The sequence below is a fragment of the Hemitrygon akajei genome, chromosome 6 (assembly GCF_048418815.1).
Source record: "Hemitrygon akajei chromosome 6, sHemAka1.3, whole genome shotgun sequence".
NCBI lineage: Eukaryota > Metazoa > Chordata > Chondrichthyes > Myliobatiformes > Dasyatidae > Hemitrygon > Hemitrygon akajei.
Genome location: NC_133129.1, coordinates 185243067 through 185260406, shown reverse-complemented (window position 1 = coordinate 185260406; position 17340 = coordinate 185243067). Strand labels below are relative to the sequence as shown.

At 43.1% G+C, this 17340-nt stretch overlaps 1 protein-coding gene across 1 annotated transcript in view; it reads left to right on the top strand.

Annotated features, from left to right (window-relative positions):
- ctr9 (CTR9 homolog, Paf1/RNA polymerase II complex component) overlaps nucleotides 1-17340 on the top strand; it is a 104949-nt gene that overhangs the window by 58136 nt on the left and 29473 nt on the right. Inside the window, exons 14-16 of the mRNA XM_073049955.1 lie at nucleotides 1992-2177; nucleotides 4136-4223; nucleotides 12259-12407. Of these exons, the coding sequence (XP_072906056.1) occupies nucleotides 1992-2177; nucleotides 4136-4223; nucleotides 12259-12407 (423 nt within the window). The remainder of the gene's footprint in view (nucleotides 1-1991; nucleotides 2178-4135; nucleotides 4224-12258; nucleotides 12408-17340) is intronic.

Here is a 17340-nt window from a genome sequence, read left to right as displayed (position 1 = left end):
ACCGCTTCCTAAAGATGTCCTGGGTACTTTGTAGGCTAGTGCCCATGATGGAGCTGACTAGTTTTATAACCTTCTGCAGCTTCTTTCAGTCCTATGCAGCAGCCCCTCCATACCAGACAGTGATACAGCCTGTCAGAATGCTCTCCACGGTACAACTGTAGAAGTTTTTGAGTGTATTTGTTGACATGCCAAATCTCTTCAAACTCCTAATAAAGTATAACCGCTGTCTTGCCTTCTTTATAACTACATCAGTATGTTGGCACCAGGTTAGATCCTCAGAGATCTTGACACCCAGAGACTTGAAGCTGCTCACTCTCTCCACTTCTGATCCCTCTGTGAGGATTGGTATGTATTCCTTCGTCTTAACATTCCTGAAGACAACCATCAGCTCTTGTGCTCAAATTCCTCATGAAGGAGAGCCACTGGCATGTTGGGTCATTGGGTTGAACAGGCACACACAGCTCCCTAGCCCTTTGGGGCATGTCAGGTGTCCCAGACTGAGTTAGCTGGTTGCCTAATCTTTGTTTTCTCACATTCCTTCTGATTGAAAAGCTACAGAACCTGGGCCTCTGTACTTCCCTCTGCAACTGGATCCTTGACTTCATAACCGGAAGACCACAATCTGTACCCATGACTGTGTGGTAGGCATTGCTCAAACACCATCTATAAATTTGCTGATGATACAACAATTGTTGGTAGAATCTTAAATGGTCACAGCAACAACCTTGAACTCAACGTCATGAAAACCAAATCAAGTAGACTTCAGAAAGAGTAAGACGAGGGAAGCAGAAGTGGAGAGTGACCAATTTCAAGTTTCTGAGTGTCAAGATCTCCGAGGATCTAACCTGGTCCCAACATATCGATGCAGCTATAAAGGCAAGACAGTGGCTATATTTCATCAGGAGTTTGAGATTTGGTTTGTCACCCAAAGCACTCAAACTTATGCAAATATACTGTGAAGAGCATTCTGACAGGCTGCATCACTGTCTGGTATGGAGGGGCTACTGCACAGGATTGATGTAAGCTGCGGGGAGTAATGAAATTAGTCAGCTCTATCATAGGTACTAGCCTCCGTAGTATTCTTCAAGGAATGGTGCCTCTGAAAAACTGCTTCCATCAGCAAGGATCCCCACCACCCAGGACGTGCCCTTTTCTCACTGCTACCATCGGGAAGGAGATGCAGGAGCCTGAAGGTACACACTCAAAGATTCAAGAACAGCTTCTTCCCCTCTGGTATCTGATTTCTAAATGGACATGGAAACCATTAACACTATTTCACTATTTTTTTAATTTATGTTTTGCACTACTTACCTTAATTTAACTATTTAATATATATACTTACTGTAATTCCGTCTTTTTTCTGTATTTATCATGTATTGCATTGTACTGCTGCCATGAAGTTAACAAATTTCACAATATTGCCAGTGATATTAAACCTGATTCTTATGCCATTTGGCCCATCAAGTCTGCTTTGCCATTCCCTTATGGCTGATTTATTATCCCTCTCAGCCCCATTCTCCTGCTTACTCCCTGTACCCTTTGATGCCCTAACTAATCAAGGACCTGTCAACTTCCACTTTAAGTATAATTAATGATTTGTCCTCTACATCCATCTGTGGTGATGAATTCTACAGATTCACCACCCTCTGCCTAAAGAAATTCCCCCTCATTTCTGTTCTAAATGGGCATCCCTCTTTTCTGAGACTGTGCCTTTTAGTCCTAGACTTGCACCTAATAGGAAACATGCTCTCCACATCCACTCTATCTAGGCCTTTCGATATGCGATAGGTTTCAATGAAATATCGCCCTCGTTCTTCTAAACTTCAGCAAGTTCAGGCCCAGATGAAAATAAACTATTCAGAGAAATGCAGTCAAAGACAATTCTCATTATCAAAACGGGCCCTTTGACTGAACTCATTTATGCCAGCCAAGGTGTTGCCGTTCTCAGTGTTAGTTTGTTAAGATTAACCCCTAATTTTTATTTTTCTCAGGATCATCCAGATGCATGGTCACTGATTGGCAATCTCCACTTGGCCAAACAAGAATGGGGACCAGGGCAGAAAAAATTTGAGCGTATCTTAAAGCAGCCATCCACTCAGAATGACACCTACTCCATGCTGGCCTTGGGAAATGTTTGGCTTCAGACCTTGCATCAGCCAACTAGAGACAGAGAGAAGGTAAGGAAAGAGAAAGAGAGATCTTCAAAGTTGGAAGTAAATTTATTATCACAGTACATGTATGTCACCATATACAACCTTGAGATTTGTTTTCTTGTGGGCATTCACAGTAAATGCAAGAAATATAATAGAATCAATGTAAGGCCGCACCCAACAGGACAGATAAACAAGGAATGTACAAAAGACAATAAACTCTGCAAATACAAAAAGGAAGAGATAAATAAGCAAGCAATAAATATCAAGATGAAGAGTCCTTGAAAGTGAATCCATAGGTTATGGGAGCAGTTCAGTGTTTGGACAAGTGACATTGAGTAAAGTTATCTCCTTCTGGTTGAGGGGTAATAACTGTTCCTGAACCAAGTGGTGTGGGTTCTGAGGCTCTTGCACTTCCTTCCTAATGGCAGCAGCAAGAAGAGAGCACAGTCTGAATGATCATTGATGCTGCTTTCTTGTGATAGCACTCCATGTAAATGGTGAGGAGGGCTTTACGCATGATGGACTGGGCGATATAAGCTTTGTAGGATTTTCCATTCAAGGGCATTGGTGTTCTGACCCTTAATCAGAATCAGGAAAAAACACAATGAGATAAAGAAAGCAATAATATAAAAAACACAATAAATACAAATACACAAAATAGCATATACATAGATTGAGAGTGACACTAAGCACTGGAGGGCTGGGTCAATGGGTGGCAATGTTGATTGGTCGTACTGCTTGGGGAAAGTAACTGTTTTTGACCCTGGTGCTCCTGGCGTGGATGTTACATAGCCTCCACCCTGATGAGAGTGGGACAGACAGACCATGAGCAGGTTTGTCGGGATTATTCACGATATTTCTGATCCTCTTCCAGCACCTTTCATTGATGACAGGTAGGCTGTTGCCAGTGATGCATTGGGCACTTATGACTACCTGCTGTCTGTAGAATGCCATGAGTATAGATGTGCATAGTCCAGCTCTCTTCAGCCTCCTCAGAAAGTAGAGGAATTGGTGAGCTTTCCTGACTCTGTGGGATGTGTTCTGGGACCATGAGAGGGGCACTCCCAGGAGCTTGAAATCTCTCGGAATTTCCATTACTATGCCACCGTTGTGAGTTTTGCAAGATCTCCATCTCCTTTGTCTTGTTGAAATTAAGGAAGGGCAGGGTTGGGTTCTAAATATTCTCAAATGTAAAGTGTTTTCAGAAAAAAAAGGAAGTAAAACAGAGTGACAGTATTGATAAAGGAGAGTGCTATACTGCTTGTGGGAGAGATGATCCAGGATAAATAAAGGTATAAGAATTTATATGTTTAGAAGTAGGAAGCAGTGTAATTACACTCCTGGGACTGTTGTATAGGTTGCCAGCTAGTGGAAAAGAAATAGAGGAATTTATTTACAGGAAAACTACAGAGATATACAAAAGCAGTTCCATCTCCCTGCATCTTACTAAACAAGAACCTATCAACCTCTAAATATACCCAATGACTTGACCTCTGCAGCCATCTGTGGTGATGAATTCCACAGATTCACCATCCCCTGGCAAAATAAGTTCCTCCTCATCTATCCTAAATGGGCATCCCTCTATCTTGAGGCCGTGCGCTCTGGACCTAGACTCCCCTGCTAGATTCATCATCTCCACATCCACTCTATCTTGGCCTTTCAATATCTAAAAGGTTTCAATGAGATCCCCCATCTTTCTTCTAAGCTCAGCAAGTACAGGCCCAGAGTCATCAAATGCAGCTCATACATTAACCCTTTCATTCCCAAATTATTCTCATGAACCTCCTAGATCCTTTCCAATACCAGATAAAGGGCTCAAAACTGTTCACAATATAAAAAGTTGTATGAAACAAAAGTAACTGAGTGGAGCCAGCTTGGATTTATGAAAGCAAAATTATATTTGACTAGTCTGCTGAAGTTCTTTAAGGTTAGGAGTAAAATGCTTGTTCATAATTTGTTTTTACAATTCTGTAACTTGTTAGGAGAAACGTCATCAGGATCGAGCATTGGCGATCTATAAGCAAGTGCTCAGGAATGATCCCAAGAATCTGTATGCTGCCAATGGCATAGGTAGGTACTGTTCTACCTGCGATCACGGGAGTCGAGTATGATGTTCACCTAAGGGGTTGTCTATTGGTGGGTCTCCAAGGTGGCTGTAGAGGCCAATCTGGGATCCGTTGTAGTACAGAATGGGCAAGAGTAAGTGGTGGGTGTGGGTTATTGGTACTATTCATTATTTCAAGAAGGAATCAGGCAGTGTCTCTCCTTATTCTAGATCCTTTAAGGTTGAATTTGGAAATTCAAGACTTTTTGTGACTGAATGAGAGGGAGTGGCAAAGGAAACAGTAAGAGGAGTCTGGCAATTTCTAGCATTTTTAATGTTTCATTAATATAACTGATACTGATTGCAGAAAGGGGCACTACAGTTAGCGCGATGATATGTTCCAAACCTCAGAGTTCAATTCCGGCACTGTCCATAAGGAGTTTGTACATTCTTCCCGTGAACTGCATGGGTTCCCTCTGGGTGCTCTGGTTTCCTCCCACAGTCCATAATTAATTGGACATTGTAAATTGTCCTGTGATTAGGCTAGGGTTAAATAGGTAGGTTAGTGGGCCAGAACAGCTTATCCTGTGCTGTACCTATATATTTTTAAAAAGTGTGGTATTTTGTGTTGAGGTTGAATACGGGCAAATTATAAATGAACTTGAATGCCGTAAAATTTAGGAAATTGTCATCAAATAGGAATTAAATAAATGTGTTTTCTTTGCAGAAGAAAATGAGTTAGTTCATACTATTTTCAATAAAAGGTATCTGATGGATAATGAATGTACAAAATCCTCAATCTTTTTTCCTACTGGACTCATCATAGAAGCCAGTTTGCAGCCAATGCAATTCATAATAGCAGGAAATGGCTGAGAGCTCTGCATTCATCAAAGTTTCTGGGACCAGACAGCACTTGTTCTTTGCACAGTACTATAGGAGCATCTCTAGACTCTGCATGGACAACACAACAACAGAACAGCCCTACATTGTGGTACAGTTTGGTACCTATGACATAGGGAGGAGCTCCTGAAGAGGGAATATCGGGAGCTGAGCAAAAAGCTGAAAAGTAGGACCTCCAGGGTAGTAATCTCTGGGTTGCTGCTTCTGCCATGTGCCAGCAAGAGCAAGAATAGAATGACTTGGCAGATGAATGTACAGTTAAGGAACTAGTGCAGGGTGTAGGATTTCAGATTTCTGGATCATAGGGATCTCTACTGGGGAAGGTATGACTTGTACAAAAAAGGCAACTTACACCTGAACCCGAGGGGGACTAATTTCCTTGCAAATGAGAAAATCTACAGGTGCTGGAAATTAAAGTAATGCACACAGAAGTAATTTAGGAATCCTGATGAAGGGTCTCAGCCTGAATAAATTGACTGTTTACTTTTTTCCATAGATGCTGCCTGCCCTGCTGAGTTCCTCCAGCATTTTGTTTGTATACTTCAATATCCTTATGGGCAGTTATGCTAGTACTGTTGGGGAGAGTTAAAACTAATTTGACAGGGGGATGGGGCAGTGGTATTGAAGACTATGTATTGTGTAGTGAGACTGAGGAAGACAGGCAGATGAGAGGGCAAAATTGCAGTCAGTGGGATGAGTTAGAATGTAATGGGGTCAAAATCAAAAAGGGTAATGAATATAGGACTGAAGGTTGCATATTTCAATGCACGCAGTATATGAAATAATGTAGATTATCTTATAATGAGCACCAGTTAATTGGTAGGTATGAGTCATGGCTAAAAGAAGATTATAGTTGAGAGCTTAACAGCCAAGGATACGCATTATATCGGAAGGACAGGCAGGTAGGCTGAGGGGGGTGGGTGCCTCTTTCCTTGCAAAAAGTGACATAGGATTTGAAGGGTAAAAAGTCTCAGGTAGGTATTATATACAGCCCTCAAAACAGTAGCCAGGATGTGGGTTACAAGTTACAACAGAGGATAGAAAAGGATTGTAAAAGGGGCAATGTTACCATAGTGGTGTGATATTTCAGTATGCAGGGAGATTGGGGAAAATCAGGTTGGTGCTGGATTCCAAGAGGGGGAATTTTCAGGATGTCTGCAAAATGGTTTTTCAGAGCATTTTAAACGTGGTTGAAGTTCACTAGGGAAATGGCAATTCTGCATTGGGGGTAATGTAATAACCCAGATTTGATTGAGAGGTTTAAGATCAAGAAACCTTAGAGACAGTGATCATAATATTATAGAATTCATCCTACAGTTTGAGAGGGAGAAGCTAATAGAAACATAGAAAATAGGTGCAGGAGTAGGCCATTCGGCCCTTCGAGCCTGCACCGCCATTCAGTATGATCATGGCTGATCATCCAACTCAGAACCCTGTACCTGCTTTCTCTCCATACCCCCGATCCCCTTAGCCACAAGGGCCATATCTAACTCCCTCTTAAATATAGCCAATGAACCGGCCTCAACTGTTTCCTGTGGCAGAGAATTCCACAGATTCACCACTCTGTGTGAAGAAGTTTTTCCTCATCTCGGTCCTAAAAGGCTTCCCCTTTATCCTTAAACTGTGACCCCTCGTTCTGGACTTCCCCAATATCGGAAACAATCTTCCTGCATCTAGCCTGTCCAATCCCTTTAGAATTTTATACGTTTCAATAAGATCCCCCCTCAATCTTCTAAATTCCAGCGAGTATAAGCCTAGTCGATCCAGTCTTTCTTCATATGAAAGTCCTGCCATCCCAGGAATCAATCTGATGAACCTTCTTTGTACTCCCTCTATGGCAAGAATGTTTTTCCTCAGATTAGGGGACCAAAACTGCACACAATACTCTAGGTGCGGTCTCACCAAGGCCTTGTACAACTGCAGTAGAACCTCCCTGCTCTTGTACTTGAATCCTTTTGCTATGACTGCCAACATACCATTTGCCTTTTTCACTGCCTGCTGTACCTGCATGCCCACTTTCAATGACTGGTGTATAATGACACCCAGGTTTCATTGCACCTCCCCTTTTCCTAATCGGCCACCGTTCAGATAATAATGTCAGATGTATCAATCGGAGCAAGAAGGCTGTGAGTGAACTGCTGATTTTTTGGAGCAAAGAGAGTTGTTTTACTACTCGGGTTAAAGAGAGGCAAGGCTGCGCAGGCGCGTGACATCAGCCAGTTGAGCACGAAAGGTTTAAAAAGAAGACTGCTGTATCCAGCGGGCAGTGGAGTGAGAGGCAGCAGAGTGGTAGGGCTTTGGCTCAGTGGGCTTAGGTGGTAACGGGACGAGGTGAGGAAGGAAGTATGTGTGTGAGGCCAGTTTTCTGTGCTCGGTGTCAGATGTGTCTCCCAGCCTCCTGGACGGCCATATATGCACCAGGCGTGTCAAGCTGCAGCTCCTGAGGGTCTGAGTTAGGGAACTGGAGATGCAACTCAACCTTCGCCTTGTCAGGGAGAGTGAGGAGGTGATAGAGAGGAGTTACAGGCAGGTGGTCACACCAGGGCAAAGGGAGACGGACAAGTGGGTCACAGTCAGGAGGGGGAAGGGGAAGAGTCGGGTACTAGAGAGTACCCCTGTGGCTGTACCCCTTGATAATAAGTACTCCTGTTTGAGTACTGTTTGGGGTGGGGGACAGCCTACCTGGGGGAAACGGCAGAGGCCGTGCCTCTGGCACAGAGTCAGGCCCTGTGGCTCAGAAGGATAGGGAAGAGAAGAGAAAGACAGTAGTGATAGGGGACTCTATAGTTAGGGGGTCAGACAGGCAATTCTGTGGACGCAGGAAAGAAACTCGGATGGTAGTTTGCCTGCCAGGGTCCGGGGTGTTTCAAATCGTGTCCAAGATATCCTGCAGTGGGAGGGAGAACCACCAGAGGTCGTGGTATATATTGGTACCAATGATGTAGGTAGAAAAAGGGAAGAGGTCCTGAAAAAAGACTACAGGGAGTTAGGAAGGACGTTAAGAAGCAGGACCGCAAAGGTAGTAATCTCAGGATTACTGCCTGTGCCACGTGACAGTGAGAATAGGAATAGAATGAGGTGGAGGATAAATGTGTGGCTGAGGGATTGGAGCAGGGGACAGGGATTCAGATTTCTGGATCGTTGGGACCTCTTTTGGGGCGGTTGTGATCTGTACAAAAAGGACAGGTTGCACTTGAATCCCAGGGGAACGCCAGAATATCTTGGCAGGGAGGTTTGCTAAGGCTACTGAGGAGAGTTTAAACTAGAATTGTTGTGGGGTGGGAACCGAACTGAAGAGACTGGAGAAGAAGAGGATGGCTCACAAATAGTGAAAGCTTGTAGACAGTGCAAGAGGGAGGATAGGCAGGTGATAGAGAAGGGACGCGCTCAAACCGAAGGTTTGAGATGTGTCTATTTTAATGCAAAGAGTGTTGTGAACAAAGCGGATGAATTTAGAGCATGGATCAATACATGGAGATATGATGTGGTGGCCATTACAGAGACTTGGATGGGTCAGGGACAGGATTGGATGCCAGTGCCGGGTTTTAGAAGTTTCAGAAAGGACGGGGAGGGAGGCAAAAGAGGTGGGGGCGTGGCACTGTTGATCAGAGACAGTGTCACGGCTGTAGAAAAGGTGGATGCCATGGAGGGATTCTCTACGGAATCTCTGTGGGTGGAGGTGAGGAACAGGAAGGGGGTCAATAACTTTACTGGGTGTTTTTTATAGGCCACCCAATAGTAACAGGGATATCGAGGAGCAGATATGGAAACAGATCCTGGAAAGGTGTAATAATAACAGAGTTGTCGTGATGGGAGATTTTAACTTCCCAAATATCGATTGGCATCTCTCTAGAGAAAAGGGTTTAGATGGGGTGGAGTTTGTTAGGTGTGTTCAGGAAGGTTTCTTGACACAGTATGTAGATAAGCCTACAAGAGTAGAGGCTGTACTTGATTTGGTATTGGGAAATGAACCTGGTCAGGCATCAGATCTCTCAGTGGAAGAGCATTTTGGAGATAGTGATCATAATTCTGTCTCCTTTACAAGAGCATTGGAGAGAGATTGGAACAGACACATTAGAAAAGCGTTTAATTGGAGTAAGGGGAATTATGAGGCTATCAGGCAGGAAATTGGAGGCTTAAATTGGAAACAGATGTTCTCAGGGAAAAGTATGGAAGAAATGTGGCAAATATTCAGGGGATATTTGTGTGGAGTTCTGTATAGGTACGTTCCAATGAGACGGATGTTATGGTAGGGTACAGGAACCGTGGTGTACAAAGGCTGTAATAAATCTGGTCAAGAAGAAAAGAAAAGCTTTTGTTCTTGAAAAGAAGAGCTAGGTAATGTTAGAGATCTAGAAGATTATAAGGATTACAGGAAGGAGAAGAAGGAGAGCCAGAAGGGGCCATGAGAAGGCCTTGGTGGACAGGATTAAGGAAAACCCAAAGGCATTCTACAAGTATGTGAAGAGCAAGAGGATAAGATGTGAAAGAATAGGACCTTTCAAATGTGCCAGTGGAAAAGTGTGTATGGAACTGGAGGAAATAGCAGAAGTACTTAATGAATACTTTACTTAAGTATTCACTATGGAAAAGGTGGTGATAGTGATAACTTATAGCAGATTGAGAAGCTTGAGCATGTAGATATTAAGAAAGAGGATGTGCTGGAGCTTTTGGAAAGCATCAAGTTGGATAAGTCATCAGGCCCGGATGAGATGTACCCCAGGCTACTGTAGGAGGCAAGAGGGGAGATTGCTGAGCTTCTGGTGATGATCTTTGCATCATCAATAGGGACGGGAGAGGTTTCAGAGGATTAGAGGGTTGTGAATGTTGTTCCTTTATTCAAGAAAGGGAGTAGAGATAGACTAGGAAATTATAGACCAGTGAGTCTTACCTCAGTGATTGGTAAGTTGATGGAGAAGATCCTGAGAGGAAGGATTTATGAACATTTGGAGAGGTATAATATGATTAGGAGTAGTCAGCACGGCTTTGTCAAGGGCAGGTCGTGCCTTATGAGCCTGATTGAATTTTTTGAGGACATGACTAAACATATTGATGAAGGAAGAGCAGTAGATGTAGTGTATATGGATTTCAGCAAGACATTTGATAAGGTACCCCATGCAAGGCTTATTGAGAAAGTAAGGAGGCATGGGATCCAAAGGGACATTGTTTTGTGGATCGAGAACTGGCTTGCCCACAGAAGGCAAAGAGTGGTTGTAGACGGGTCATATTCTGCAGGGGGATCGGTCACCAGTGGGGTGCCTCAGGGATCTGTTCTGGGACCCTTACTCTTCGTGATTTTTATAAATGACCTGGATGAGAAAGTAGAGGGATGGGTTAGTAAGTTTGCTGAGGATACAAAGGTTGGAGGTGTTGTGGATAGTGTGGAGGGCTGTCAGAGGTTACAGCAGGACATTGATAAATGCAAAACTGGGCTGAGAAGTGGCAGATGGAGTTCAACCCAGATAAGTGTGAAGTGGTTCACTTTGGGAGGTCAAATATGATGGCAGAATATAGTATTAATGGTAAGACTTTTGGTAGTATGGAGGATCAGAGGGATCTTGGGGTCCGTCCATAGGACGCTCAAAGCAGCTGCGCAGGTTTTCTGTGGTTAAGAAGGCATATGGTGTATTGGCCTTCATCAATTGTGGAATTGAATTTAGGTGCTCAGTTCTGGTCGCCTCACTACTGAAAGCATGTGGAAGCCATAGAAAGGGTGCAGGGAGATTTATCAAGGAAGTTGCCTGGATTGGGGAGCATGCCTTATGGTTGAGTGAACTCGGTTCTTTCTCCTTGGAGTGATCGAGGATGAGAGGTGACCTGATAGAGGTGTATAAAATGATGAGAGGCATTGATCGTGTGGATAGTCAGAGGCTTTTTCCCAAGGCTAAAATGGTTGCTTCAAGAGGACACAGGTTTAAGGTGCTGGGGAGTAGGTACTGAGGAGATGTTAGGGGTAAGTTTTTTACTCAGAGAGTGGTGAGTGAGTGTAATGGGCTGCCAGCAACCGTGGTGGAGGTGGATTCGATAGGGTCTTTTAAGAGGCTTTTAGAGAGGTACATGAAGCTTAGTAAAATAGAGGGCTGTAGGTAAGCCTAGTAATTTCTGAGGTAGGGAGGGACATGTTCGGCACAACTTTGTGGGCCGAAGGGCCTGTGTCGTGCTGTAGGTTTTCTGTGTTTCAATCTATCAATATTATAGTAGAGTAAAGGGAATTACAGAGGCAAAAGAGGAGCTGACCAAAGTTGATTGGAAGGGGACAGTAGCAGGGATGATGGCAGAGCAGCAATGGCTGAAGTTTCTGGGAGCAGTTTGGAAGGTTCAGGATAAATATATCCCAAAGAAGTATTCTAAAAGCAAGATGATGCAATTGTGGCTGAGAAGGAAAGTCGGCAGTATAAAAGGGAAAGTGAGAGCATATAATACAGCAAAATTTATTGGAAACTTAGAGGACTGGATATACTTTTATAAAAAAAACCACTGAAGGCAACTAAAAAAGCCATAAGGAGAGAAAAGATGAAATATGAAGGTGAGCTAGCCAGTAGTATAAAAGAGGATACCAAAAGGTTTTTCAAGTATATGCAGAGTAAAAGAGAGGCAAGGGTGGATATTGGACTGCTGGAAAATGACATGGCACAGGTAGTAATGGTGGATAAAGAAATGCCGGATAAACTTAATGGGTATTTGGCATCAGTTCTTCACTGTGGAAGACTTGTAGTATGCCAGAAATTCAAGAATGCCAGGGGCAGAATCAAGTATAATTTCTATTACTAAAGAGGAGGTACTTGAGAAGTTGAAAGGTCTGAAGGTAGATATGTCACATGGACCAAATGGACTACACATCAGGGTTCTGAAAGGGGTATCTGAAGAGATTATGGAGGCACTAGTAATGATCTTTCAAGAATTACTAGGTTCTGGAATGCTTCCAGAGGACTGGAAAATTTGTAAATATCACTCCAACACTTGTCATACATTAATCCTTTCATTCCCAGTATCATTCTCGTGAAGCTCCTCTCGACCCTCTGCAATGCCAGCGTTCCCACGTCTTTCCATGTTTGCACTTGCTTTAAAATGCTATATAACGTCCATGATTCTGTAGGAACATCTCTTCACTATGATCAGTACCAAAATGGTTTACAAATGTCCTTGCCTTTCTCTCAACAGGTGCGGTATTGGCCCACAAGGGCTATGTGCGTGAAGCTCGCGATGTATTTGCACAGGTGAGAGAGGCAACAGCAGAAATCAGTGACGTCTGGCTAAATCTGGCTCATATCTACGTGGAACAGAAACAGTACATTAGTGCTGTGCAGATGGTATGTATTAAACACGCCCATTATTTTAACTTCCAATTACATTTGTTGAATTCGGATGATAATTCCTGCTATTATAAAAATCTAAATGTTAATTGTGTTTAGAGCACAGCTTTAGTAACAAGCAAAGCAGTGGAAATACTCAAAAGATCAGGCAGCATCTGTGGACTTAAGAGCAGTTAACTGATCATGAACCTGGGATATTGCAAAGGTCTGGGGTACAGAGGAATCTGTGTGTACTGATGCACGATTTGCAAAAGGATATTATGCAGGTAATGAGCAAGGCTAAGAAATGTGTATTTAATGCAATTCAGTACAACATTAGTGGTGTATTGAGGGTATTGCTGAGACCGCATCTCAGAGTCGATAGTTGAAGGGTAATAACAGTTCCTGAACCTGGTGCTGTGGGACCTAAGGCTCCTGTATTCTTTCCAAAAAGCAGCAGTAAGAAGAGGTGGTTCCTTTGAGGTACGTGTTTACAATGGAGGCACGCTGTAATTGATAAGACATCTCTAAAGACTCATTCCACTGAGATGTAACACTGAGCGCCATAGGAAGTCATTCCAGCCTGTGGCCATCAAACTTTACAACTCCTCCCTCGGAGTGTCAGACACCCTGAGCCAATAGGCTGATCCTGGACTTATTTCCACTTGGCACGATTAACTGATAATTATTTAATTATTTATGGTTTTATATTGCTATATTTCTACACTATTCTTGGTTGGCACGGCTGTAACGAAACCCAATTTCCCTCGGGATCAATAAAGTATGTCTGTTTGTGTAAAGGTTCAAACACTTTTGATGGGGAAACTATAATTAGTACAAATATTCTAAAACCTACTGACGACAGAGAGCCAGACATTCCCCAGCTATTGATAGAGCTAACTAATAGTATCAGTTAGGTCTGTGTCTTCCTTGAAAATTGTTTCCACTGGTATAAACCCATTACTCCAAACCCAGGAGAATTAACACAGTCCCATTGTCTTAACTTTTGTTGATGCATATGCAAATGTCTCACGATCACAACTTTGCGAACCTTATCTCTTGGTCTGTGCATCAGAGTGTGTTTGCAAAGTTGTGCTATTAACTTCAATTAACTGCTTCCAATTTACTCTTTGCATTAAGAGCTGAAAACTGGCTCTTGCTTGAATATGGCCTGGAAGCTGGGGGTCCTTGATGATGGATGCTGCTTTCCTGCGACAGCGCTCCTTGTAGATGCACTCATTGGTGGGAAGGGCTTTGCCCGTGATGGACAGGGGTGTATCCACTACTTTTGTAGGCTTTTCTGTTCTAGGGCATTGGTGTTTCCATACCAGGCCATAACGACGGATGCTGCTTTCCTGTGGCAGCGTTCCTTGTAGGGAGAGCTTTGCCAGTGATAGAATATTTCATATAACTTTGGGGTTCTTATTTAAGGAAAGATGATCAGTAGTAAATGGTTAAATGACAGCCCAGCTGTGAAAGACTTGGACATGGGGCTAGCAACCCCAGCCTGTAAACACCCAGAACTACAGAAACGCCAACAGAAGCTCCAAAGACCTCATCCCTGTGAGAAAAAGGATCTTCACCTAGAAGACATATGAAGTTTTGTAGTGAAACCAGAAGCCACAGGGCTGATCAACTTTCTGTCAACCCTGCACAGAGGACTCTGATGACAGGCTGCTGTTGGTGGGTAGTGTTTCAATAGGGGTGATGGGCTGAAGAAGAAGAAGTAGTTAAAGGGAACTTTTCTAGACTAACTGGAATTAGAAAGTTGTCTTATGAAGAATTGCTTGACAGGTTAGTTTTGTATTTGTTGAAATTTAGAAGAGCAAGAGGTAACTCATTTTAAAGATAAATAGATTCTGGGGTGTTGACAGCGTGGAGATAATAATTTCCTCTTCTTGGACAACCTAGAACTAATTGTCACTGTTTAAGTGTTGGTACACTTAAGACAGGATTGACACAAACCTTTCTCTGAGATTCATGAGTTTGAAACCTTTCTTCTCTGGAGGCAATGGAAACAAAGTCTTTTTCCTATTGGAGTCGTCACAGAAGCCAGTTTACAGTCAATGCCATTCATATTATCTCAGAGAGATTCAAATCAATCATCATATTTAGAGAAGGCCCAGTGGCCTACTCCTGTTCTTAATTTGTATGCTGTTATTTGTGGCCTCACTGAGGACTTGTTATGGAAATTATTTAAGGATCTGCCATGGATGTGATCTGCTGTGTCGGAATCCACTGCCAGCCCTGCAAGGTGACACATTTAGATGATTCGGTGTGGAAAGTTCCTGATGCACTTATTCAGTAATGGGCTGCCGGCAAAGGTGGTGAAGGCGGATACGATAGAGTCTTTTAAGAGACTTTTGAATAGGTAGATGGAGCTTAGAAAAATAGAGAGCTATGGGTAAGCCTAGTAATTTCTAGGGTAGGGACATATCCGGCACACCCTTGTGGGCCGAAGGGCCTGTATTGTGTTGTAGGTTTTCTATAAGATAAGAGTCCTTAAATGAGTGTAGTTATCCCCTTTTGTTCAAGAGCCTGATGGTAGTGAATTGAATTGACTTTATTTCTTACATATTTCACATACATGAGGAGTAAAAATCTTTATGCTAAATCTCTGTCCAAATGTGCAAAGTGCAAGTTATAGTAATTTGTAATAAATAGTATATACAGTAAAATATACAACAGAACAGTCAATATAGCTCAGAAATACAATTGTGTCAGCGTAAATGAATCTGTCTGATGCCCTGGTGGAAGAGGCTGTCTCGGAGCCTGTTGGTCCTGGCTTTAATGTTGCAGTAGCGTTTCCTGGATGGTAGTAGCTGGAACAGTTTGTGGTTGGGGTGATTCAGGTCAACTCTTTGAGTGATTGTGCAGGAAGTTTGAAGTTAATGACTCATCTCCCTCTACCTTAGGCCACGAACTTATCAATCACTCTGATGAGTTATTAACTTCAAACTTTCTGCATAATCACTCAAAAAGTTGAACTGCATGTGCATGCAACGAGAGCTGTATAACTCATCTCCTTCTACCTTAGGCCACAAACTTATCAGTCACCCCTGCTGTGGACACTTTCTGGAGGTCCAAGATCCGTATGTTCCACGACCACTGGACTAAGTGTGTAAATGTAGGAGGGGATTATGTTGAAAAATAAATGTGCTAGGTTTTCTAAAATTGACTACTACCTTAGGCCACAAACTTATTAATCACCCCTCATATATTTGGACATTCAGAAGGCCTTTGACAAGGTGCCACACATGAGGCTGCTTACCAAGTTAAGAGCCCATGGTATTACAGGAAAGCTGCTAACATGGTTAGAGCATTGGCTAATAGGTAGAAGGCAGTGAGTAGGAATAAAAGGATCCTTTTCTAGTTGGCTGCCAGTGACTAGTGGTGTTCCGCAGGGGTCAGTGTTGGGGCCACTTCTTTTTATGCTGTATATAAATGATTTAGATGATGGAATAGATGGCTTTGTTGCCAAGTTTGCAGATGATATGAAGATCGGTGGATGGGTAGGTAGTGTTGAGGACACAGGATGAGGACTTAGACATTAGGAGAATGGGCAAGAAAGTGGCAAATGAAAAACAATGTTGGAAAATGCATGATCGTGCGCTTTGGTCATAGAAGTAAATGTGCAGACTATTTTTTAAACGGGAAGAAAATCCAAAAATCTGACATGCAAAGGGATTTGGGAGTCCTTGTGCAGAACACCCTAAAGGTTAACTTGCAGGTCGAGTCGGTGGTGAGTAAGGCAAATGCAATGTTAGCATTCATTTCAAGAAGTCTAGAATACAAGAGCAAGGATGTGATGCTGAAGCTTTATAAGGCACTGGTGAGGCCTCACCTTGAGTTTTGTGAACAGTTTTGGGCCCCTCATCTTAGAAAAGATGTGCTGACATTGGAGAGGAGGTTCACAAGGATGATTCTGGGAATGAAAGGGTTGTCATACGAGGAAAATTTGATGGCTCGTGAGTCTGTACTTGCTGCAGTTCAGAAGGATGAGGGGGTATCTCATTGAAACCTTTCGAATGTTGAAAGGCCTAGACAGAGTAGATGTGGAAAAGATGTTTCCCATGGTGGGAGAGTCTAGGACAAGAGGGCACAGCCTCAGGATAGAGGGGCGCCCTTTCAAAACAGAGATGCAGAGAAATTTCTTAGACCAAAGGATGGTGAATTTGTAGAATTTGTTGCTTCATGCAGCTGTGGAGACCACGTCGTTGGATGTATTTCAGGCAGAGATTGATAGGTTCTTGATTGGACATGGTACCAAAGGTTACGGGGAGAAAGCCGGGAACTGGGGTTGAGGAGAAGAAAAGAAAGGATCAGCCATGATTGAATGGCAGAGCAGACTCGATGGGCTAGATGCCCTAATTCTGCTCCTATGTCTTATGGTAATGTACTGGGCCAAATCCACTATTTCTTATAGGATTTTCCACTCAGAGGCATTGGTGTTCCCTTACCAGGCCATAATGCAGCCAGTCAGCATACTTTCCACTAAGCATCTATAGAACTTTGCCAAGGTTTTTGATGACATGCCAAACCTCTGCATACTCCTAAGGAAGTAGAGCAGCTGTTGTGCTTTCTTTGCAATTATATTTATATGATGGGTCCAGGACAGGTCTTCTGAGATAGTGACACCCGGGAAGTTTAAGTCACTGACCCCCCCCCCCAACTCTGACCCTCCAACGATTACTGGCTCATGGACCTCTGGTTTCCCTCTCCTGAAATCTACAATCAGTTTATTGGTCTAATTGACGTCAAGTGAAAGGTTGTTGTTATTACACCATTCGGTCGAGTATTCTTCCTCCTGTATGATGATTCATCACCGCCTGTGATACAGCCCACAACAGTGGTGTCATCAGCAAACTTGTATATGGTGTTGGAGCTGTACTCAGCCACACAGTCATAGGTGTAAAGTGAGTAGAGCTGGGGGCTAAGTATACTTCCCTGC